Source organism: Sphaeramia orbicularis, chromosome 6 (assembly GCF_902148855.1).
Source record: "Sphaeramia orbicularis chromosome 6, fSphaOr1.1, whole genome shotgun sequence".
NCBI classification, from domain to species: Eukaryota; Metazoa; Chordata; class Actinopteri; order Kurtiformes; family Apogonidae; genus Sphaeramia; species Sphaeramia orbicularis.
Genome location: NC_043962.1, coordinates 26,830,640 through 26,857,367, shown reverse-complemented (window position 1 = coordinate 26,857,367; position 26,728 = coordinate 26,830,640). Strand labels below are relative to the sequence as shown.

The following is a 26,728-nucleotide window of genomic DNA, read 5'->3' as shown; positions in this document are numbered from 1 at the left end:
AGGTGGACGCTGCCCAGATGAGTAGCGGTGGTAAAAACCCATCTTAACTGACTCACTGGGGTTTGAGCTGAGGTTTGGATCCTCCCTGACTGTTGGAGCGTGAGCAGAGTTTGGAGCAAGAGCTTCACTTTCTTCCCCAGTGCAGAGAGACTGCACGCCAGGCACGAGGCTCTCTACTCCTCCCCTCTCCCACACTGCCTTTTCCTGGGCTCCCGTCCAGAGAATGACTGGCTCCAGTGGACCCAAGAGGAGGAATCCAGCCTGAAGATACTGTGCAGCAGTTCCTGCTCTGCCTGCCTGCCTACTGGGACAGACAAACACGTTGAGCTTTTATAAATCAGCTGCTTCAACACCTTTGTTGGATTCATAGATTTTATTTAATTTTTTAATTTTTTTTTGTAATTCTTTCATCACATCTGAAATAGTCTATCTGAGCTGGGCATACAGACAGACAAACAAACAGACGGACTGACATATGGACAGAGAGCAGTGAGCACTGCGGCGTAAATGTAGCAACTGGACTTCTCTTCTCCCTGGTTACTAAAACCAAACAAGGATAATAGCCAGAGCACTATCGTGTCCACCGAGGTAGTGGGTGGATGCAGCTTTCAGCAGACTGCTATAGGGGAAACCAGAGACTGTATAGAGATACCTTCAGCTAATTCACATGGTGATCATCAAGAAATGGACTGTTACCTGGCAGATCCTTGTTGGAATTCTATACCAGAGACTATTTTCCTATTAAACATCTTTAACAGAACAAAGAACTGTTGACTGTCTTTTCTTAGACTTTGCTGCTCATGCTGAGTGGACTTGAACGCTTTTTGTGTATATGAACGTGGACTGTGTGTTTTGATGAGGATGGCAGAGTGTATAAGGACTATGCTTCTGACAGTGATGCTGTATTTGTCTCTGTGGGGTTCAGCTTGCACAGCCCACAGCATCTATCCAAGGATACGGCTCTCCCACAAAGGTAAGAACCATCAAGTGTGTGTTCTTTTGTGTGCATCTTTCTTTTATTTACTTTGACCAGAAATAGATCATTTGGGCACCGTATTATAATGATGTTAAATCAATATAAATGCCTTACAGTGATGCAGAACAGTCACCGCAGCCTGAATGGAAATACGGTTCTCTGCAGAGTACCTTCACAAACTGAGAAGACTGAATTTACTTAAGTGATATTCACACCATTTTAAAATAAAGTGTCATAACATAAGGTGTAAGGTGAAGTCGTTTGAGAAATGCAGCCACTGTGAGTGAGTAAAAGAAGCAGCAGGTTATCATTAACATAATGAAATGGTCAGTGAAGATTTATGTTTCAGCCTCAGAGTCAAGAAGTGCCTTTTAGACTTTGATCTGAAAGAGTGAACCTCTGTTTTGACTTTGTGCAGAGCACGTTGTTCACAGTCGCAGTTGGGTGTTCAGGGAGCTTCCATGTAGTTTGTTTTGGTCCCTCAGCCATGGTGGCTGAGAATCCACAATGTGTCTTTCTCTCATGCCATAGTGGCGGAGCGGCGGAGGGTTTTTTTAAGGCATGGGAATAGATAGAGTTGTGTATGTGAGTAAGAGAAAAGTGTGTGTGCCCATGTTTATGTGTGATCTGTGATTTGGATGTGCATGCACTGGTATGTGCACTGATTGTTGTGTATCTGTGGGACAATAATGAGGGTTTTATCTGTGTAGATAAATCTCTTGAGTAAACATTGCCGTTTTCTCACAGTTTCTTTGATCTCTATGGCAACAGAAGGTGATGATTCCGCATAAGCCTGTTAGTCATGGTTGAATATAGGTGTGGAATTTGGATGGTCAATAACTCATAAATACGGTGCTGTTTCAAAATAGAGTCCATTATGAGAGGTGACAAGTCAGGTTATTGCTTATTCGCAGCGTATGTATTCGCTTAGGTGAATTACTGAAAGTTAATACAAACTTGAGCAGCAGTGTCTGATATGATCGTGACTTTCATATTTCACCCAATTCATTAACCGCCTGAGGGGGAAGCTGCTACAGTGATTGACAGCCCACCTCTCTCTCTCTCTCTCTCTCTCTCTTTTCAGTGATAAACCTACATGTTCTGGCTAGCACATAGCTCTATGAAAAGACTGCAGTTGGATCCTATCATTATGGAATGAAAAACATCTAAGCCATAATATATGCCTCATGGGCTCTGCCAGTGATTTTTTTGCACACACCCTTCACACACAAATACACTCACACACACCCACACACATATACACAGGCGGAAAAGTGTGAATTCTTTACACGCCAGTGACTTGGATGCAGTTCAGGGATATTGAGAGGGATGTGGTTTTAGCTATTCATCCGTAGGATTAGAATACCATCACAACATCTGGTATCAAAACAAGGTGGAAAAACCAGATTCCTCTTTTTGAGAGAAGGACTAATGATTGAAGGGGAAAAGTTAATAATGTCAGCATTGAAATATTTTTAAACTGCCTGGGGTCAGATGGGCACTGCAGATAGCACGTATGGGATCAATAACATCTCAATAAAATATCAGATCAACTTTCTCCTAGGTTCTGGGAATGTAGCTATTCCTTTGGGCATATTTATCATGTGTTTCAAGGACAACCTTACTACCATACAGTGAATCTCTATGTGCTTTGATGTTGCCCACATTTTACACACGCTGTGAAACGATTACTTTCTCCTTCTTTCATCTTTTCCCATCTTCTTGTCTAGACTTCTGGACCAGTGAATATTTTTACCAAATACACTTACATCTGCTTTCATCCTAGTCATCCTTTCATTTGCTCACACCCTCAATTAACTCCAGTTCCAAAAGGTTGTTACCTAAATCGCATAGAGTATTGCATTACAATGACAGACTCTCTGCTGTCTTTAGAGTGGAATTAACTGTAATCTGTGGCTGCACAGCTTCTATAGACTTTAAATACAGGCTATAGACCTCAATTGTTTGGATTTTTGGCCAATCAAACTCCAAAATTCCTGGATTATTATGAGTTGAAATGCCCCACAGTGAAATGTGCTCAAAATTTAGAGCATACTGTTATATCATACTGTATTGTACTATTTTTGTGCTTTTGGACACAGACCCATGAGATTTGGATCTGCACTGTCCACTGTTTTTGGCAGCAGCCACATTCAGATCTTCAGGCCTGTGGAGTGAAATGAGCTCTTCTTTTAGGAAAGCCATCAATTCTGCTGCTAATGAGGCTGTCGCACAGCTAGTATGTGTCAGAGTCACAGCAGGTTGGAGGTATGTGGCCATGGCATAGGCTCATTTCTCTGGCCTGTACAGCGCTATGGAGAAAGTGTGATGCAGCAGTTTTTTTGACCTAATCAGACCAAAGTCACTTCCAAAGTTCTACACTTTGCCATGGTGTTATTTTTGAAACTTTTTGCCAATACTGTGGATGAAATTGTGTTGGGCGTGTAATTACTGCCTTGTTACATTCACATTCATTCACTTAGAATTTGTCCATTTTTTAATTAATCCTTATAGACCTACAAATTATCCCATTTCACATCATCAGGTATCTTCATGTAGATGTTCATTAAAAGTTAGAGTAAAATCAAAGGTTATTATATCAAAACTGAAAATACTAGAAAAGCACTCGGAGAGTGCAGATCTCCGCCAAGGCAGATCAGCCCCCCACCCATCACCACCAAAATTTAATCATTTGTTCCTTGTGCCAGTATCAACTCTTCCTGAAAATTTCATCCAAATTCTTCCATAACTTTTTGAGTTATCTTGCTAACAGACGGACAAACAAACAAAAAATTGCCCCTGTCCCCCCCACCAATCACCACCAAAATTTTATCATTTGTTCTTTGTGCCAGTATCAACATTTCGTGAAAATTTCATCCGAGTCCATCTTTAACTTTTTGAGTTATCTTGCTAACAGACAAACAGACAAACCCCGATGAAAACGTAACCTCCTTTGCGGAGGTAAAAATGTAGGAAAAAAACAACAAACAAGAAGCACTCAGAGAGTGCAGACCTCCACCAAGGCAGATCAGTGCCCCGGATTTGGATGAAAATTTCAGGAAATGTTGATACTGGCACAAGGAACAAATGATTAAATTTTGGTGGTGATCGGGGGTGGGGGGGCCACTGATCTGCCTTGGCAGAGGTCTGCGCTCTACGAGTGCTTTTCTAGAAAAGACAGCGCAGACCTCCGCGCTCTACGAGTGCTTTTCTAGAAAAGACAGCGCAGACCTCCGCCAAGGCAGATCAGTGGTCCCCCCACCCCCGATTACCACCAAAATTTAATCATTTGTTCCTTGTGCCAGTATCAACATTTCTTGAAATTTTCATCCAAATCCATCCATAACTTTTTGAGTTATCTTGCACACAGACAGACAAACAGACAGACAAACCAGTGCTGACAAAAGCAGAACCTCCTTGGTGGAGGTAATGACCTTTTCAGCAAACTATATCATTAACTGAAAGTAAAACAAGCATCTACACCAGATTCAAACTACATGGGTTGTATTGGTGAACCAATGTTGCAGAAGGCGATGGTGTTTCCATGTTCACTATGGAGCCTCTGAACGTTCAAATGTCATATCTGATGCTGATGAAAATCTGAGAAACTGCATTTTACTCAAATTATTTCCGCATAATAATAGAATAAGTGGTTCACAACTATGAAACATTTTAGATCATAGATGCTTTTGGTGACCAGTGGCTGTGTAGGTACTTAAGGGTTAAACAGGATGAATTCCAAAGGGGTTAAACTTTATAATTTAAAGCGATAAATCCTAAAAGAAACCATAAAATATGCAAAGTGAATAATAGAAACAAGCCATACACTTCTCTGCTGAATTCACTGATGGGAGCTGTGATAAGACAAGTATATTATATATGTTTCCCAAAAAACTAAACTGACCACAAAATCTCTCAGCTTGTCTGAAAAAGACATGTTTACTTAAAAGTTGTAATGTAATAATCTGCAGTATAGAGTTTTTTCTTCAGTGGGTCTGTAAAGGTGAATAAAATGAAACTGATGATGATTTGATTTGACAAGGTTAAAATAATACAGTATATGCTGGCTTATATAAATAAATCCATGCATTTTCCCTGTTTCAGTCCAACTTTTACCTCTGAAAACTCAGAAACAAATGGTAAACGCTGTAAAGCCTTAGATTAATCTTACATAAAGGGAGTGAAGGGGAAACGTAATCTGTATTTTATTCACACTGGCTTGAAGAAACACACTAGTTAGAAGCAGATGATAAACCTTGGATTGTGTTTTGTCTTCTTTCAAGCATTTACTTTAAAATACTGACATTTGGGAGATTTACGCAGAGGGAGTTGAGGTACGTGCACGTGTGAACATAATGATTACTCAGCCAGCAATTAGTCTTGTATAAACCCCCGTCCCGTTGTAAGCTGTAATTTTAAACCCTTCTCCCCAGACAAGAAAAACCCTTCTCTCTATAGTTTACCTTGAAATGAAATGACTTTCTTCTGACAGTAAGGTCGGGGAATACCAGTATGGCCTTGAGTTCTGTCTGTCTGAAATGAAATTAAGGGGGATTTTTATTTTTATTTTTTTATTTAGAGACTTCCATTAATTTTCTTCCACCTACATGTGCACAGACATGTAATTAACATTTACCATGTTGGATTCTCGCCATAGAGCAGACACAGAGCTTATATCAAACCACTGGGAAATGTAAGGTTTGGAAATGATCGAATAAATCACACTTTAGGTCAGCAGGGAAAAGGTATATTCTTCTCTCCTTACTACACTCTCTTCCTTTTTTTCATTTTGTCTGTGGCATCCTTTCTTCTACTGTTGTGTTGTGTGTGTGTGTGTGTGTGTGTGTGTGTGTATGTGTACTTTCCAGTTCATTAATGAGATGTCTGAAGGGGAAGGCAGCTGGTGAAACTCTAATATCCTTTCTGACCTTTTTTTTTTTTTTTTTGCTGCGATCGGGGAGTGGAGCTGACTTAAGGCATGACAAAAGAAGAGAGTTCATGAGGAAGTCTTATGAGACTATACTGAAAAATAACAAGGTAGAAAGATGGAGAGAAACATTTCATCACACAGAAATGCTAGATGTGTTTTCAGTTATTTTAGTCTAAACAAGAGCAACAAAATATTTTTCCCACTTTTCATTCAAAATTAAGTTTAAGTTTAAAACACATTTATACAAATAGCAATTTTATGTGCATTTGAAACCTGTGCTTTATTTTCTCTGCTGAAACTACTTTAGTGCATATGTGCCTGTTTTACAGCTGCATGAAAATGAAAATGAATGAATTTTGAAATACGTGCATTGACACTTTAATCAATAACTAATTACCTTGAGTTGCAATATCACATCCCAGTCTTTCAGAGTTTAATTAAATGTTAACCAAAGCATAGCGCTCCTCGCTGACAGTATTTTCTAAAAAGCACTTTGAAACAAGTTGAATACGTGCCTTGTTTTAATAGGAGACTTATTTCTTTTTCTTGCCAATCAAAACACTCATGTCAGTTGTGACAGTATTTTCATTCTTTATAGCATCAGTTGAGTTAAAGCCATCCAATTTACCTCCACGCTCTATTGCAGACATACACTTTGTTCGTTCTCTCCTTTATCCTTCTTGGACAATCCATGTGGCTTTCATTTTGGTTCGTGACATCATTCCCCCCACACTAGGGGATACGGGAACACAAGGCCATATACCGATAATGGCATAACACCCCACTTCTCCCTACTCTACCCCAGGGGCTCCAAAGTCTCGCAGAGAGGCGCAAGCAGAACAGACTCCCTCCTTTTTCGTGTCCCCTTTAACTCCAGTTCACTTCAATAATTCTCTTTGTTTCTGTTCCAGCACAAATCCCATTACTCGGTGAGTAAATGTAGACCTGTTTCACTGGATATATGAGACTGCTCACCACAAGTTAAAATTTTGACATGAAAAGTGTTTTTCACATTGGCAAAAGATCAAATTATGATAACAAATTTAATTTATGTTTTTAAGTTTCCTGAGGAATGTTTTTATGATCTCCTGTGTGCATTTATCTTAGTTTCTTTGACTAAACATGAATGATTCCACTTCTACTGCAAAAAAGCCTATAATCAAAAGAAGGGTGCTACTGCACACATAAACACATTGTTTCCTCCCTGGTACAGAAAAACTATGTTTTCACACACAGATAAAGAGAAGATCAGAATGTTTATTTTTATTTCACGTCACCAAATCTTCTCAGGCATCTCTCAGCACTCCTCAGACAGCTGATGAAAGTGTTTGTCTTGAGGGAGTGCTTTTTCTCTGTGTTTTCCATTTGAAGTGGGATCACAGTAGGGCCATGTGTCTCCCTGGCTAGGCTGCTGATGGAGAAACACTCTCCTCCTCTTCTTAGCCCCTCAGCTGCAGGCTAAGGGGCCCTCGCTGTCTGCAGATGGCGAGAAAAAGAGAGGAGATAGAGACAGAGAGAGGAGAGGGTAAATGCGGAAATCCCCTCTTTCCCTTCTTCAGTCTGTCTCAGCCAAGCAGTGCCTGCAACTGTCTGACTAGTGCACTTAATGACAGAGGAGAAACCTTTTAAACAGTGCTGTGTGTTGTGAGATACCTCTCACTGTAGCAGTATCATCAGGACAAGCATTATACAGACTCTGTAATCATTTATAATTAAGCAGATGGATCACATCAAATCAAAGTGTTTAATGACATGATGTGGCAACACTAAATGTATAGTGTTCAAAGCTACACCAATTAAATATAAAAGTCACAGTAATATTTTGCTATCCATAAAATGTTTATTGGTGAGAGAGAGAAGCAGGAAACAGAGAGTTCTTGCACATGTCCACGCCTCTTTCTGTCCATATGAATCAGGTGCCAGTCATGGTTATTAACAAAGACAAGTGAATAGATGGAAAAAAGAGGTTCGGCTTATGCACTGTTTACTCCATCACTTTAAATAGCCGTCGAAGTCTATCATTTAAATAAGAAGCAGCACATTTGACTCCAAGTAAAGAAGGAGCTGATTGTTTCAGAGCCAGCCTAATTGTTGAAAAGTTGGAATGGATTGCATTGTCCTTGATCCAAGTTCAGTTTTGCTTCTTCGAGGTGACTATGAGGAGACAGAGGGGTGCCTGTGTGTGTCTGTGTGTGTGTGAGAGAGAAAGACAGATACAGAGAAAGAACTCCAAATGAGTGGATTAGATAATTACAGGAAGCATGTCTGAGCACTGGCAAGAACACCACTGCCACATCCCCTCAGTTTCTGCCACCCAGCCTCTGAGATTCAATGCTACTCAAACAAACATTCACTTGTCTCCACCATACATATCTTAATGGTAACAAAATATACACAGTCGCCCTCTGCGGATATATAATCCCATTTTAAACAAATAAAACCAATCATAGGGTGTATGCTGTTGCTATGAGTAATCACAGAAATGGGATAAACACTTTCAGTGTGTATCTGGGAGATCAAGTATCTCTAAAAACAAACAGATGCTAAAAAAACAAACCACGGCAACCCCCCACAACCTGTGCATGTAAAGACACCTCAGCATTATTTTAGCTTGTTGAAAGGTCAGAATGCATATAGTTGCGGGTGGTAGAATGCATTTTTACCCTTTGCATCCAAAGGGAGCTCATTAAGGAGTAGGCATGGATGGTTGAAAATGACAAGAGTCTAGCAGCCGGAGCTATTGGTATTGCAGAACGCAACCATGTTCCAGTGCTTGAATCTGGCTTTTCAAAAGTCTGCTAACACACACCAGATCCCACTTTTCTTCTTTTACAAGGACACCCGGTCATGTGTTAATGAAAGGGTTTTCAGGCCGGTGCAGCTCACAGGAAGTGCACGCCTCTGGGGTTTCATGCCTTATTTTAAACCCTTCACCCCCTAACAGGTATCAAAGATCAGTCTGTCAGATTTACTCATGTAGATAATTCAACCATTTCAATGCAAATATCCTGCATGTGTGTGGAAAATTGAAATACAACTTCAGCGATGCATTCATTTTGAGTATTTGTCTATTTTATATCTTCCACAGTTCATTGTTTTGTTTGATGTGAAATTACCTTCAGTAAGACTGAAAAGGAGTGGCAGTGGATCTGAGACTAATATCAGATTAGGAGAATGGTTCTGTTTCCTGTCTGATAAATGTGCTTCCTCCCAGTGATAGACCGTAGGGCACACATGCAGACACATGGCTGAACGTTGTCGAAGGTCATTACTGGTAGTACGCTACTGGTGCCTGGGAGGACGTGACCTACTCAGTGTACTCTTTTATACCATGTGAACCTTTTAATGAGGATAAAAAGCTACATATGTTGTGCTAGTGACAGTGGATCTGCATTAAGTGAGAGGAGGCATAGGTGCCACGTGACACTTGGAGAAGAGATGGGAAGATAACCCTGCTGTTGCTCCCTGCCAATCTCTAGGGAAGCTATGAATCAGAACCACATGTTGCAATATGCCCTTGGCCATGGGAGTTGTTAGGACTCAGGTTATTGAAGCAGAAACCCCTTAAGGGAAGGGTTTGGTCAATCTCGTTGGTTAGTACAGGCATGAGGCAAACTGAGAATCAATCCGTGAAATGAAAACCAGATACTATATGTGCCTAATTTTTTGTCCTATTCATTAGATTCTCTCTTTGTGGTGTTATCTTTGCAGAACTTTGGCAGCTGAACAGGACGTGGGTTTTCCAGGGACATGGAGCGTCTCTTCAGCCTCAGACCATGCTGCTGGATGAGGGGCATGAAAGACTTTACGTGGGGGCCAAAAACGCCCTGTTCTCTCTCAGCCTTGACCGTGTTAACACACACCACAGAGAGGTTCGTCTGTTTATGTCCCCGCTGTATGCGTATGCTATATTATACATTTTACAGACCAGGGCACAACAGTGACCTGTAAAATCTCATAAGTAGCTTAAAAGTGATTCTGTGTTGTTTTTTTTTTGTTTTTTTTTTTTATTTAACACGTGTTTAACCAGGAAAGACTCACCGAGATCGCCAAGATATTTTGATTAAAAATAATGCAGTTAAGACTATGGATCTAAAATAAAATAAAATAAAATAAATAAAACAAAACAAGGTAACACTTTCCAATAAGGGTCCCTTAATTAACGTAATTAAGTAATTACATATTCAACTTTTATTAATGCTTAATAATTTATTAACTAACTTTGAGTAGTAAAAATTAATTAGCGGCTTATTTAATGCATTAACTAATATGTTACCTAATGCTAAGTAATACATAATAATGATTGTTAATATATTATTGAACAGTTAATTCATGCTTAATAATGCACCAACTAACATTAATTAAGGGACCCTTATTGGAAAGAGTTACCTAAAATAAAATGAAATAAATTAAATTAAATTAAACCAAATAAAATAAAGTAAAATAAAATAGACCAGTGACTAAATCTCAGTTCCTCTCTTGCAGATTCAATGGGCCAGCACAGAATCTCAGATTGAGGAATGTTTGATGAAGGGAAGGGAAAAGGTAAGAAGCACCACTCCTCTTTTTAAAATATCACTGAATTTATGCCATCATATCACTAATTTAATTGTAAGATGATTTTTTTTAAGACAAAGCACAGATGGCTTTGCTTTAATGTGTAACTCCACACACTTTGTAATTAAACCCAGTGTAGTCTTGCCTCTACATCATGCAGCCATTGGTCAGCTGATATAGATACTGTCAATGCGTATGGATTGATTTCCATATCCCACTGTATGCATTAACCTTTGTTTAACCTAAAGAATTTATGTTATTGATGATGCAGTAAAAACCTGGCATTTTTTCATTACGCCAATTTGTCTCTGTGACCTCAATCCCCCCTCACTACTCTTCACCAAACTGCCTCCCCCTCCCCTTGTATGCACTCCCAACAGCCCGAGTGTGCAAACTACATCAAGGTCTTGCAGCAGTATAACCAGACACATTTACTGGTCTGTGGAACAGGAGCTTTTAACCCTATCTGTAGTCTGGTCAGAGTCGGACACACAGGGCAGGTAAGACCAAAGACGACCGTTTTAAAATATTTTTGCACACATTGTCTTTTTCCTGCTGTGAAAAAGGTGGTTGTTTTTGTGCATACCAAATGTTCACTGTAAGGGCCTTTCCACAAACGCTTTATTCCCCAAATGAAAGCACTACAGATGTCTATGTAACATAGCCAAATTCCACACTGTGCTCCTCCAGCCTGTTCTCGTATCTTTCTAGATGCTCATACATGGCCAGAAACTTCTTTATAGTGTATTATGTAATGTTTCAGCCAGAAGCTCCCAGAAATGTTAATATAGCTCGAACTGGGAAATGGACACTATTCAAAGACATGGACAGTGCTCACTTAACTGTATGATTATTTCTGCCCCATCTTTCTGTCTTTCCCCCTTTTTTGGGTGTTTGTCTATTAATTTTGGATAATATTTCATGTACATGTTAATACAGAGTTTCTGCAGGTCATTAAATAGCATTAAAAGTCATTAAATAGATTTTGTGAAAATTAAGGCCTTAAATGGCATTAAAAAGCATTACATTCAATGTCCAGAGGCATTAAAACATTCAATACACTTGATGAAGAAAAGGCATTATTATTCCCGATTTATTTTGATCATATAAACATTTAATCATTTTGATCGGAAGTATAGTGTGATGATTGACAGGTGAAACCCTTTAATTGGCTATTGCTTATGGCTGATACATGAAGTCACAACACCGGATGCTTGCTCATGCCGTGGCGAAAGAGTGGAGTATTAGCAAATGTCGGAAAAAATGGGAAAATGCAAGTTTCAACAGAAGTAATTGGAGGAGGAACTATTCAGAACCTGGTTAAAGCCTGTCGATGGTAAACCGCCTTAAAAGTATATATAAAACTGTATCTGCAGTTGGACATGGGCATTAGATTTGTTTAAAGTGGCATTAAAAAGCATTAATTTAGATTTGCTGATAACTGCAGAAACCCTGTAATATACAAAACTTTGTAAAGAGTTTAAAAAAACAAAAAAAACTATATATATATATATATATATATATATATATATATATATATATATATATATATATATATATATATATATATATCTCGAACCATAGTTATTAAAGTCTTTGCACGTTACTGTAGTTGAGTTTATCCTCTTAGCAACAAGGAATGATGAGTTGGAAAACACAGTGAGAGAGGGTGGACTTTTTCAGTGAAATAGTTTGACAAAGGGTTTTCATTTATATTATAAATACACTTCCTGGGTAAAAAAAAAAAAAACGAGAACAGACCAGGTGTTGCTCTCTGTGGTAGGAATTCAATGAAAAAGAACACTAATGTTTTGTTTCCATGTCATGGGGCCAATTCAAGCGGGTGCACAAGAATGTTTTGTGTGCATTCAGAATGGCTTGCACACATCTCTTGGTGCACATTTGTCTACACTATGACACATATCTCCCAGATGAGTAACACTAAACAGTCCTAGGTGTGTGTCTGGGGTGTATCGAGTGAGAGAGGAGAGGTGAAACCTGCATTCCAAAACTTGTCCAGTAGGTCAGCAAGATCAGTCACACCTTCCAAACAGAAACCAATACTCAGCCATTTGTCATATATTTGGAATGCTGATAACTGACTAAGCCTGGATCAACTATGTCAGACTACTTTATGTATATGCAACATAATCTCTGTATTAACATTATACTGCCTCACATAAATTTCATACAGGTAAGTGCACCTGGTCATAATGACCATTAAGCCTGAGCTGAATAGTGTTTCATGGCAATAAACTGTTGTAGCACACGCAATTGCCATATATCAAGGTAGCCACTTACTACTAAATGAAATATTTATACAGCACTGGCTCATTTCAGAGCACTATTTGTCTAGTAATATTAATTCAGCATATTTTACCTTGTCTCAGTTCGGGTTTTGATAGACCACATCATATGATGGATGAGTTTAACCTAGAAACTGACTTCTGTTACAGTCATATGCCGGCCGGTAGTTACAGCACAGCAGGGTTTCAGAGCTGCTCATAAATCAACATGTGACATGGTCTCTGATCTGCCAGTGACAGTCATAAACACGACGGTGGCCTGCATATTAGTTTTGGTTATATAGGGAGTTTATGGTATGTGATGTGTACTTCTGTGTGTGTGTTTCATGGCAGCAAGATCAGATGGGAAGTAGTAAACTATGATAAAAGAGCAGAGAATAGTCATTCAGACAACAGTTGTTCATCTAACCATCCATCACTGCCTGTCTCATCTATCCTTGTTCCTTCTTCTCATCCATCATGTTCTGATTTCTCCACTCTCTAATTCACCTCTATCTCCTTTTCTCCATACACTACCTGCTGGGGTCTGTCTGGGTTTTGTTAAAGCGTTTTGCACGGGTGTAGTTCTTGAGTGACCACTTGCTGTATTTTTGTTCACAGTGACATGTTTTCTTTTACATTTCCATGTGTGCATTTCCATGTGTGATGTGCATTTTTTGTGTTTTGTTATCAGGACAGGCAGTTTGTTCTCGAAGAGGAGAGTATTACAAGTGGAAGAGGGCGCTGTCCGTATGACCCCAACAGTCCCTGCACATCTACACTGTCTAGTAAGGCTGTTAATTTATTTACATCCTTATATTTACATCTTTACTATCAGAATTAAACAGCTGCAAAGACCGAATATATATATAATATATATAGTTTAATGAATATGTACCGTGCACTTCCATTCTGGTTGTCCACACAAACTTATAACCAGTCAATACTGCCATCTTGTGGTTAATTTCAGTGTTGAATTTTAATTATGTGGAAGAGGCGGAGGAGGCACACACCATACCATGTATTGTTGATTATGAGCAAGTGTGCGTTTTGGTTTGTGTGTAAATTAGGAGGTGAACTGTATATTGGCCTGTACACTGACTACTGGGAGAATGATGGTGCTTTTTGCCGGCTTAACAACCAGACCTACACACGAACTGAAAGAGACGACAGGCAGCAGCTAAATGGTTGGTATATAGTTCAAAAATATTTATCACATGAATTCCAGAACCAGCCTCGATATAATATTATGTTTAAAAATATATCCAAAAGTGTATGAAATTAGGTGGCAATTGTGTAGATATGATTGTTTTAGGTTAGTATCTATCAATGTGTCACAATATATTCTGCAAGTTTGGTTAATTCATGGTTATTATTGTTTATTATGGGAAATCACTGTTGTAGCTCATATGTCTTCAGTGGCAGAAAAACTAACATAAAAGTATAAAATAAATAGCAGATAACAGATGTACAGTTCTAGTGTTTTGGGACTTTACATCACTACAGCTTTCTAACTTTATATGTTTATACCTACAGAACCTAAATTTGTTGGATCAGCAGTTATTCCTGACAACGATGACAAGGACGATGATAAAGTTTACTTCTTCTTTACTGAGCGAGAGATGGATGCTGAGGGAATGAAAAAGGCAGTCTATACCCGTGTTGGAAGAGTCTGTGCGGTGAGAATGCAAATATTCTATATTGCTTTTTTGCTTGTATAAGGGTTTGCCAATTTTCTGACAGCGCAGTCAAAATCTATAACTCACCTCATCTTCCAGAACGACCAAGGAGGACAGAGGATGCTGGTGAACAGATGGAGCTCCTTTTTGAAAACTCGCCTTATCTGCTCCGTGGCTGGAGCCAATGGCATCGATACACACTTCGACGAACTCGGTAAATCATTGACATTTCTGGGGTCACTTAAGTGTTTATTAAATTTTCTTTTTTAACATAGAAAAACAACACTACAAATCGAAAAAGAAAGGAACTGAGAGGCACAGTACACAGGCGAGACACAAAACCAATTTCCCCAGTGCTCAAATCTCTTAACCTTTAACAATAGGAGAAGAAGCAGAGAAAAGAAAACAACAAAAAATAACTAAATAAAACAAGAGTGTATCAGCAAAAAAGTAAAGTAACTGAATATATAGATAGGTCATCCATTCCAAAGACTGAAGTCAACACCATGTGGAATAACAATGTGAATCAGTTATGAGAGATTTCAGGTTAGTGATTGAATCTGAAGAACGGACATCCTCATAATCAGAACTCCAAATTAAACACATAAAACTAAAGACATGATTACTGATTTTACAGGATATGCTCAAACACATGAAATCATATACATTGAAAGCCATGTTGAGAATTAATATTCAACTGTGTTCAGACATTTAGTTTATTTCTATGGGCTAAACAGCAATGGTAACACTTATGATAAAATGTTAACATGGTTATGTTTAGCAGTCTCTGTTAGACGTTTACATCCAAAAGTATTAACCCTCCAGGGTCTATGATCAAAAACAAGTGTGTGTATTTGAAACTCTCATGTACAACTGGATATATGATAGTTTCAACCCTTTCATGCATGGTGGTCACTACAGTGGACAGTTATTCTACAGCTGTTCTCTTGTATACTCATGAGTTTTGTTGTTTTGGTTGTATGTCAGCCAACACAGTGGACACTTATGCATCATCCCATACACTGACATTCACACCATTACTGTAACTTTGCTGTTCTTGATAAACCTGATCTGCAGTAACATGTTTTAGTGTAAATCAATTGCTAATTGTTATTAGACTGTAATTATCTTTTTTAATTTTTTTTTTTTTTTTTTGCATAATAACTAGCATTAGAGTGTGTTAAAATGTGAGAAAACATCTGATTAGCAGGATTAAAAATGTTTTTGTTGCATAGTCTTCCATATCACTTTCTGATATCAGGTTTCTTTGCTTCAAAAATTAAATGCTGGTGTCCGGCTGAGTGGACATTTTTTTGTAATTCCTAAAAAACAAAAAACAAAAAAAACCCCAACTCAATCTTATTGTTTTTTTCATGGCTAAATAGGAATAAAAACCCTCAGGAAAAATATCTTGGCTAAGGTTCTTATAATTCATGCATGGAAGTTAATTTGATTATACATGTTAATTTCATTAAACAAAAATATTTAATTATACCTTTATATGTTCATATTTACAACCTGTGTTTTACCTTTTCATGTTCCAAAACAGTTCATTAAGCATGTTTAAGTGTTTTGTTTTGTTTTTTTGGTAATAAATAATATATTTTGTTATTCAGATTTGATCATTTTGAAAAAAAAAAATAGTTTAAAGACCAGAAAGATGAAGTTGTGCTTCAAAAAGATATCAAACATGAATATGGTTAACATTTTTATAAGGTATGTAGAGGCAAAATCAGAAGTAGTCATATCCAAAATAGGCTTAGCTCCCCAGGGGTTACCCTCATTTGTTAACTGCCTAACACATCACTTTTTTATTTTGTGTTCCAGAGGATGTGTTTGTTCTCAAGAACAAGGATGGGAAAAACCCTGAAATCTTCGGTCTCTTCAGTACAACAAGGTGAGCGTTGTATAGCATTCACATTTCATTTTACTGTCACAGTTTTGTTATTCATCAAATCACTGATAAAATCCTCTTCAACAGTGCGGTGTTTAAGGGCTATGCTGTGTGTGTCTATCACATGGAAGACATCAGAGCAGCATTTAATGGTCCATTTGCATACAGAGAGAGACCTGAGCATCACTGGACACCGTATGAGGACAGAATCCCCTACCCCAGACCTGGATCTGTAAGTCTTCATGTCTGAATCAAGTCATATTTATAGTATTTCAATCTCTGATGTACCAACATTGGGCATTCACAGCACTCTCCATTAATCTGGTCTGCGACAGATGTCCTTTAAAAAGGACAGTGCTGGGAGCATGTAGGACAGCTGCAGTGAATGTCAGCAGTGTTGTAGCTACCTCAGCAGGTCACACAGAGACAGAATGAGTCAGACTTAAGCGTGTCAGCTGATTTTTTTTACATTGCATAAAGTGCCAGTGCAATTAATGGCCCTCCTCTGTCTCTATCCCTGATTTTTCCTTCACATTTTGCTCTATTTCAACAGTGTGCCAGTAAAGTGAATGGTGGGGGCTTCTCCAGCTCAAAGGAGTTTCCTGATGAGGTTCTGCGCTTTGTGCGTTCTCATCCTGTGATGTATCGTCCAGTCCTTCCCCAGCATCGTAGACCTGTTTTACTGCAGACAGAGCCAGGCAGGAGAAGACTCACCCAGATCGCAGTGGACAGAGTTCAAGCTCAAGATGGACACTACCATGTTCTTTACATCGGCACTGGTAATCAACTACCCAGCAGAAACAATACATACAGTTGCAGAAAAAAATATTAGACCATCAAAAGTCATCAAAAACAATGGTTATGCAGTCAAGTACTAACTCCTGTGTTTATCATGTGAGTAGAGAAGACAGAAAAGAAAACATGGAAGGCCTAAAAGCACTGTTTTTGGCAGTACAATGCCATAGCTATTGATGTAAGAACTGAAATCATTTTGGTTATGATCAAGAAAACCATGAAAAGTGGCTAGATATCAGCTCTGAAATTAAACTCTTATGAGCTATTTTTGTTGTTATCATTATATTTGTCCAAACAAATGTACCTTTAGTTATACCAGGGATTAAAATGAACAAGAAATTGAAGAAAACAAGCATGGTCTAGTAATTTTTCCACGACTGTAAATCACTTTAAATCTCTCTGTGCAGTATTTGAATAACATGTTGTTCCAAATGTGGACGTTTGCATATGCCAAATGAAACATTTGACACATTTGGCATAATGTGTTGGTTTAAATATACACAGCATGTTTAAAAAAGTGCCCACCTGGTTTTAACTAAACAAATAGTTCCAATCCTTCCATTGGATAATTACTGCAGTGATTCATATGTTTCAGCTGTAACAAGTTATTTAACCCTTTAACCCATTCCTTTAATTTGCTAGAAAGCATTGGACTAATGGAAAAAGATTCCACATTCCAGATTGAACCTGTTCCAGAGTGGTGGGTGCATCAGGGGGAGAAGAGAGGTGGATGAAATAATTACCCATCACGCCTGGTGCCTATAGTGCAAACCTGTGGGGGCAGTATTATAATGTGCGGTTGCTTCAGTTGGTCAAGTTCAGCAACATTAAGAGGATTAAAATTAATATTGCAACAGCTTATCGAAACAATGCCACAGCGAATGCATACTAATAAAATAATAAAAGTTAAAGTGGTTTAATGAGATATTAGAGTGTGGGGCTTGTTTTGGTCAGGCTGTACATTTACTGTATAAGTATACAGTCGAGGAAAAAATTATTAGAGCACCAAACGTTATCAGAAACAATGGTTATGCAATCAAGTACTAACTCCTGTGTGTATCATGTGACTAAAACAAACAGAAAAGAAAACATGGAATGCCTAAAAGCACTGTTCTTGGCAGTATAATATCATAGCTACTGATGTGAGAACTTAAGTGATTTTGGTTATTATCAAGAAAACATGGAAAATGTCTAGATATCAGCTCTGAAATTAAACTCTCATCAGCTATTTTTGTTGTTATCATTATATTCGTCCTAACAAATTTACCTTTAGTTGTACCAGGCATTAAAATTAACAAGAAATTGAAGAAAACAAGGGTGGTCTAATAATTTTTTCCATGACTGTATGTTTCTGAAAAACTGCAATCAGCTATAAAATGTAAGTTGTGAACCTGGAATTTCCATTATCTTACAATGAGTCTTTGTTTTATTAGATGACTCAGTGGTCTTGAAATTTATCACCATCTACAACAAAGACACAGACACTATGGAGGAGGTGCTGCTGGAAGAGCTGCAAGTTTTCAAGGTACTCTATTTTTACCAACAAATTGTGAAAGCAAAATGCACTCTCTGTAACTAAAGTAGTTCTACATTTTACTGCACAGACAGGCTAGAGGATAAACCCTGTGATGAGTTCTTCAGATAACAGTGGCTGCTGATTGCTTCTCTCCTGTCATCAGAAGGATACTCTAATTATTGTGCAGCCATCCTCCACAGAGATCTACAGAATCCTTTTAATATGCTGCAAATGTAATTTCTGCTTCTGTGTGCGGCGCTGCTGCCCTTTAATTAAGAAATGATTTGTGATGGATAGCAGCGTGACGGACGCTTTGAGTCACAGAGAACTTCATTGTCAGCTCGTGTTACATTAACCTTAGAGCATTTGATGAATCACTGAGTTAACTTCATTATTACAACTGTAAAATATTTTCTACATGCAGGTTCCAGCCCCAATAAGAGAGATCATAATTTCACCTAAAAGGGTGAGTAAAAGAACATCTGAATCAAATAGTTTTTTTCTCTGCAATTCAGCTGTTTAGCCACAAGGTGATAACATTGCAACATATACTTTGACTGTTTACTGGCTTAATGTTAATGAACTGTAGCCGACTTTTGGATAGGAATCCCAGACAGAGAGCATGTTATACCCTCCCGAGACCCAGGAAAGTGGAAGTTTTGGCTTTTTTTACATTAAATAATTGCCTTGATCGGAAACGGCATGATGCAACTGTTCTTTTTAGATACATTTTTATTTATTTTATGGAATATTCTTCACAGTGGAAACATTTTTAAATGTTCTAAGTAAAGCTGTGAAACTCTTGTCCCCTACAGAGAACAAAAATACAGTTGTTGGTTCTCAAGAGTATATAGAATAGAATAGAATAGAATAGAATAGAATAGAATAGAAATTTATTGTTACTGTCAACAATGAAAATCAGTTTAGCAGCTCAGTTCAATTTAGCAGCAAAACACAGCAAAAGGGACTGTGTAAGAAAAAAAAAATCAAATTAAATTAAATATATCACGTATTGAGTATTAAGAAAAAGTAGAACTATTCAAAGGCTTCAGAATAAAATATTAACACACATGTGCTACTAAAGTACTACTAGAACCTCTGAAATAAACAAAATATACAAAAGCTAACTCAATACTACAGATGAGAGGTATGTACAACAAATAGGATATATAAAACTGCCACTGAAATACTGATATCGGAGCTACAACTGACATAAATACCAATGTTGGATCCACAGCAACAGCTCTATGTAGGATCAGATGCAGGTGTGGCCCAGGTTCGGCTGCATCAGTGTGACCTGTACGGCTCAGAATGTGCAGACTGTTGTTTAGCCAGAGATCCATACTGTGCCTGGGATGGCCTCACCTGCTCCAGATACTACCCTGCTGGAATCTACACAAAGAGGTAACAGCACAGTCTTCAGCACAGCTCCTGCCTTTACTCCCTGCCGATGTATATAAGTGTGTGTGTGTATGTGTGTGTATGTGTGTGCGTGTGTGTGTGCTGTATCAGCTGTTCGCACCTTTACCACTTCCATCATATTGCCCTGAATGTCACCGCGCCCTGCAGCTGCCTCACAGTCATTATCACAGGCAGTGAAAGACATGACAAGCAGGTGTTTTTTAGGACTCTTTATCACTCCTGCTTTCCCCTCCAATCGCTTTAATCTGTATTCTGTATTTTCACCCATTTTTCACACTTACATCACATGTTCAGCATCCCTCTCTCTTTTCTCCCTTTGCCATTTCAGCAGACGATTCAGGCGGCAGGATGTTCGCCATGGCAACGCCGTCCAGCTGTGCAATGGGCTGCAAATTGATGGTTAGTCTATGATCATGTTTGTGTGTACATACTGGTATCCTGTCATGTGAATTCTGTATGCGGTGAGCTATAGGAGCAACAGATTGAACACTGATATGCTGATGCGGTACACTGAGGTAAAATAATCAGGACAAATATTAGTAAACTGATGCAAGGTCGCAACAACTTCGTATTATTGAATTTTCATGCCATTTCACTGCTGTCTTTTATATTATTCATGTGTGTTTGTTTATAGCTGAACAGTGGCTCCGAGCTGAGGAGAGGCTGGTATATGGAGTGGAGAACAACAGTACGTTACTGGAATGTGTCCCTCGATCACTTCAGGCCAAAGTCCTCTGGTTCCTACAAAAAGAGGGAGAGAAACATGAGGTGGGTTTATTTAAGGTAAAAGCAAAATACACCATGAAAATGCAGCAGTACTGAGCACATAATAATCTATGTGTGTTAATACTGTAGTTGTAATACACTCAGAAAAATTGCGAGTTGAGGACAAACATCAAAATGTACTTTACCTCCATGATATTTTGCTTTACATACACACTATATAGACAAAAGTATTGGGACACATTGTATTCAGGTACATTCCTATCAGGGATCTGGGCTATGTAACGATAATGACAATTGCCTTAATATAATTTAATATTGCATTAAATATTATTTCAATTTTAAAAAAACAGTAAAAAATCTTGTCTTTTTACTAGTGATACCTAACTAATAAAGACCCAGTTCTACTTTTGTGGTGGTTCCCAAATGAATTTTTCTCCCTATTTAACCTTTCTTAAGTGATTTATCACCATATATTATAATATTATCTTGTGTATTTTGCGTGTCTTTGATAAAAATCAGGTATTTTCTTATATTTAATTTACCAATCATGTAGATGTTCATAAAAGCTCAGATTAAAGTTAATTGTCATAATATCAGAAACAGAGAAAAATGAAGAAAAAATAACTTTTTCAGAAAATATATCATTAATTGAACATAAAACAAGTGTCTCCATCCACTATCATTGATCCAACTCCATGGGTTTTACTGGTGAATCAATGTTGTAGAAGATGACAGTGTTTCCACAGTAACTTCAGAGCCTCTGAAGTCTAAATTGGTCATATCTAACGACCATGAAAAGATTAAAAACTGTTTTTTATGCCAATTATTTACATGGATTGATAGGATTAGTGGATCAGAGGTTATTAAACATTGTATATTGGTGGATGATTTTGGTCGTCAGTGGTTGTTTGGGTCTTTATGGGTTTATAAAAGCTTCAGGGTTTGAACATGTGTTGGTTTTCATTTTTTGGTCATTTCTACATGTAGATTTCTGAAATATTTGTCACATTCAGACCATAAATAATGATTTGAAACCACAAATAATCATCTTGTTTGTTCAACTTCTCACTCAGGAAGACAAATGAGTCTAAAGTAAAATTGATTTTACATCTGTCTTGATCATTTTGGGCTACAGCTGACATAATATTTCAGATCAAGGAGCATGTGAAGAAGTACAAGCTGTAGGTGTTTCCCGAGATTTTTTTCAATATTGTTCAAATCTACTTTCACTTAAAAGACTATTTATAATCCTCTTAAACAGTATAGACCATTTTGCCAAATACTTCTGGTTTGCCTTGCAGCCTGTATTTCTATGGGTCCTGTCCTCTACTGTAATACTCCAACCATAAGAACCACAAATAAAACCATTTACAGGATGGCATTGGTGGATAATCCTTAGTAAGAGTAAGCATAAACAAAATGATCAATAGTTTTGCTACAACATATCTTCACACCACTCATCAGAGGAAATGTAGTTTTTTTGCATTACTGACTCTTCTAGTCTTATACTGTTAAAATGGAAGTCACATAAACTTCCAACCAAGCGCTCCACCGTTAATATTTCCAAGTAACGTTACTACTGAAATACTATACTAAGACACTGACTGCACAACCTTCAGTTTATTACATGACCATTTATTAAACACATTATATGCATATGTGTCTTACTCTATTTGTACTGTATGTGTATTGTCCTCTTTTGTTGCATTTCTTTTATTCCTGCATTAGTTATTTTTCTGTTGTTTTTTTTTTACCTTACAGTTTGTTTTTATCTGCTTAAATATATCCATCTACAATCAACCTACCATGTTTAGTATTTTTTACTTTGTATATTTTTTTGTGTATTTTAGTTTTTTCCCCCTCAGCCAACTTCTGGCCGAAGTGGTATTGTAATTGTTTTGCCGTCTGTCTGTCCATTCAATAATGTAATCGCGTTTTCTGAAGAATGCATTAAGATATCTGCACCAAATCTATGTTATGGATGCATCTTGGCATGGAGCAGAAGCCTATTGAAAATAGGTCACCTTGACCTACTTTTTCAAGGTCAAATGGCCTTGTGGCTTGTGCAGTTAAAATATCTGAGTACTTTCAAACATAAATATGAATGTAATAAGTTTGACACAAAGACAATCTCATCCAAATTACAGGGCGGTAACTTTCAACTTACAACATTTTAAACAAAAGCTCATAAATGATCTCCAGCAACATGCACTTTTCCCAAATTTTAGACTTTTACTTGAACTCTGTATAAAGTATTTATGTATCAGTGTTCTTTTATCTCACTAGGTTTTTAGGAGTTGTGTGTTTCTGTGTTGTGTTGATTGTTGGATGAGGTCTTAAACCATTATCTGTCACGGCAGACAATAAAGCTTTTCTGATTCTGAAAAGAATCTTACACTGTATTTGGCTGAGGGGTGTTAAAAGTGCACAGCAAGTTATGTTTACTTTGTATATTCTATGACACAGGACTTGCCTTTTAATGGGTTCAACATTAATTCTATATTTGTCGGTTCATACATCACTAGAAAACCATAAAAAAAAAAACATGGAAAAAATAAAAGAAGGTTTTTTAGTTTTTGAACATTATAAACCAAACCTGCAGTGGATACTAGAGCCAACAGAGAATAAAATGGTGATAAATCTCTGTAAGTAAGTAAAGATGTCACTGTGCTGGGTGCACTCTTGAAGTACTACCTTCCTTTAATTTATTCTCCACTACTGTGTCTGTAGGTTTTTAATTAAAGCTCAAACTTGGAAGAGGACCTAATGAAAGTGCAGTGCAGCAGTTTTATAAAATACCTGCACACAGATAATGACTACATCATTGACTAGAGAAATACCGATTCATTATTTTTTTCATCTCTTTGCAGGTTCGAGGTGATGAGAGGGTTATTATGACATCTCATGGTCTGCTCTTTTTACGTGTGAGAAGCTCTGATGCCGGTGTGTATGTGTGCCAGACAGTGGAACACGGATATGTACACACATTACTGCGTCTGACTTTGCACGTGCTTCGAGGGGAGAAGGTGGAGTCAATGCTGCACAAGGCTGATGATGGAGAAGGAGGGAAAACAGCAGCTCAGTGCCACTCCTCCACAAGCGCTGCACCAGGCCCCAGCATTAGCCCTCGAGCTCTAGCACCGTCCTCAGTCCCAGGTCCCCACTCCAGATTATGGTACAAGGAGTTTCTCCAGCTGATTGGCTACGGGGACGCCCAGAGAGTAGAAGAATACTGCGAGAGAGTGTGGTGCTCTGATAAAAAACGCAAAAAGACCAAGAGGAGGTACGTTCCATCTGGCGGCGAGAAGAGAGCGAAAGGAAGGGGAGATGAGAACTCCCACCGAGCGCCGAGACACACCACGGACACCTGAGGAGAACAGCAATGTACTGCACATCCCCACAGTTATATATACACACACACACACACATTGTCGAAAGGTCAGACTCACACAGTGTTTTCACCATGTAAAAGCTTTTCACTTTGCTTTATATAAGAACACCGGCACAAAAACAACAACAACAACAACAGCAGCAGCAGCAGCCTGTCTGACGACTGCAGTTCCATTTATCACTCAGCAGTTTGACCATGCTTTTTCCACTGGTGTAAAATAATTATCTGGTGTAGACCCAAGGCGAATACAATAAACATCAATGTCAGTGCAGAGCAGAGGCCCCTAAGAGGAGATGAATGACTGATTGAGCAATATTGCCCTCTGATTTGGAGAGACATATCAGCTTCTGTGGCCTATCCCAGTCCAATTCAGCTGTCAATCCAAACGCACACAGAGAACAGAAACCCCAGCATCACCATTAAACTAACAGTTTATCATAGTAGACTCTTACCATATCTTTTATGAGTGAAAACAGATGTTGAATTTCATGTTCAAGCTAATGGCCTTTTTTTTTTTAATCATTTTTTGGTACTATAATAACTTATTTTCTTTTTTTTTTTTCTCTGTTGACTTCTGTAGTTGTTTAGACATCATAAACTGGAAGATATCGTGTTGTTTTTTGTACAGTGAGAAATGCTTTAAGCTTTACAATACTGGTAATTTGATTATAACGTGGTCAGAGCTGTGGTGTGTGGTTGTGGCCACAGTACATACAATATAAATGTTGCAATGCCATTGTTACGGATATTCAAGGTATGTTTTAATAATAATTAGGGTATCGATGAAAATAATTACTATTTAAGCACTTGTAAATCCTGTTTGTGTAGATTAAGTGTTCCTATCAGTGGATATTATTGTTATTGTGTCTGCTTTTACATCTATAATTGTGATCAAATGTACCAACAGTATTGTGCGTATTGTATATTGTATTTATCTTAAATTCAGGGTGGCCTTTAGTGCCCATCTGTAACTATAACTGTGTATTTGAACATTCATCCATCTCTACTGCCTGTTCCCTCCCTTTTTCTTTTCTCTCTTTTTCTGCCTCTTCTCTCTATCATGCCCCTTCATTTCCCCTCTTTTGTTTGCCTCTGACAATGTTGCAGATGGGATTCGTAATTACCACAACAGACAGCAACGTCTGCTGGAAGGAAAAGGACAAATAAATGTTTGGGTAACCATCCATGCCATTAGCAAAAACACTGATGAGTCAGTGTCATTAATATTCAGTTAATGCTGAGATGACAGAACATCATACGCTGATGTTGAAGTGAAATACACTGAAATACGCTGTACACTGTAGTTGTCTAATAATAGTTTTGCAGACATTTTTTTTCCATGCTGTGCCTTATTTATCGTATTTTTTGTCATTTCATCATTCTGGCCTTGTATTTTTACCATATTCATATTGGTGTAAAAACGATACCTTGGTCTAAGTCATGGCATTATAACATATCTACACCCATAGACTAACCATGTTGGATGTCCTTTTTTTTTTTACCATCTTTCCCTTGTGAACTTTTGGGACAAGGCTATTTATTAACAATAACAAACTAGATACAGTTGAACATAATTCAACTAATCCTCACCCAACCCAGGAGAGTCTCATGATGCAAAATGATATTGAAAAATTTTTGCCATTTCGTCAGATATTGAATTCAATACAACTAAGGGCCTGGTTATTTTTTTTTAAGCTCACAGTGATATGTGCATTGGGACACCGTACTCATTCAAATTCTGCCTAGGTCTACCTGAGTCGGTGGGGTGCTGAAGGCATTTGAGAATGGAATTCATGCTGCTGATTTATTCCACATGGCTGCCATAGCAACAGGCTCTGAACCAGTTCAGCTCCTCTCCTCATCAAAGCACTCTCTTCCCTCTCTGTCAAGTTTAACACTGTTCCTTTGGCCCTTGGGCCCCTCAAGCCAATGGTCCCTATAGCCACTCATATATCACACTCTAATGTCTGAGCCCAGTTAGTTAAGCTTAAAAGAGCCTTCTCCTCTTTTGGGACTGAAGATCCTGGATGGAGCCTCTGACCTCACAGACAGATGCCGTATGCATGACTTTGGGAGCATATGCAGAAATAGAGCTAAATCTGGGGCTGCTCATATTTCTTGATGTCACACATTTCAAGCTTCAAGGAGCCTATTTGGTGTGATGAAATGCTATAAATCCCCTTATTGATCTACAAATGGACTAAAGGTCAAAGGCCACTTCAATAGATAGGCAGCCCAGTCTTACATTTGCTGTACCCTCTCCATTTTACAGCTGTCTTGTCTGTTTTCCCATCATTGTTTCCACCAGAACCCAGTGTTCAAGGACGCTGTTGTTATTAACAACAATGTCAGAGAAGGAAGGAGAAGTTACGAAGTGGGTGGAGAACAAACACTTAAGGAGCCTTTACGGCTAATAGCTGTCCACATGTTCACCATGTGTAGAGAATGCTCTGTATGTCTTGTGTTTTTGGAATTTATGACTGCATTAGCATACAAGCCTTCATGGATATGCCTGCATAAACAAGAATAAAAGAGTCAGTTGACAGTTGTCAGTTGA

The 26,728-nt window shown here is 38.2% G+C and overlaps 1 protein-coding gene across 2 annotated transcripts; it reads left to right on the top strand.

Annotated features, from left to right (window-relative positions):
* sema3e (sema domain, immunoglobulin domain (Ig), short basic domain, secreted, (semaphorin) 3E) lies at nucleotides 1-26,728 on the top strand. Of its 2 annotated transcripts, none has more exons than XM_030137323.1 (17): nucleotides 1-973; nucleotides 9,618-9,778; nucleotides 10,392-10,451; nucleotides 10,844-10,963; nucleotides 13,443-13,536; nucleotides 13,819-13,935; nucleotides 14,285-14,427; nucleotides 14,527-14,641; nucleotides 16,255-16,324; nucleotides 16,409-16,553; nucleotides 16,875-17,100; nucleotides 18,550-18,641; nucleotides 19,057-19,098; nucleotides 19,870-20,036; nucleotides 20,386-20,453; nucleotides 20,689-20,822; nucleotides 23,651-26,728. In XM_030137323.1, the coding sequence occupies exons 1-17, from the start codon at nucleotides 856-858 to the stop codon at nucleotides 24,149-24,151; spliced, it is 2,373 nt and encodes a 790-aa protein (XP_029993183.1). In that variant the 5' UTR covers nucleotides 1-855; the 3' UTR covers nucleotides 24,152-26,728. The 2 variants fall into 2 exon arrangements, with proteins under 2 accessions (XP_029993183.1, XP_029993182.1); XM_030137322.1 differs by having other exon boundaries at nucleotides 2-973; nucleotides 20,383-20,453.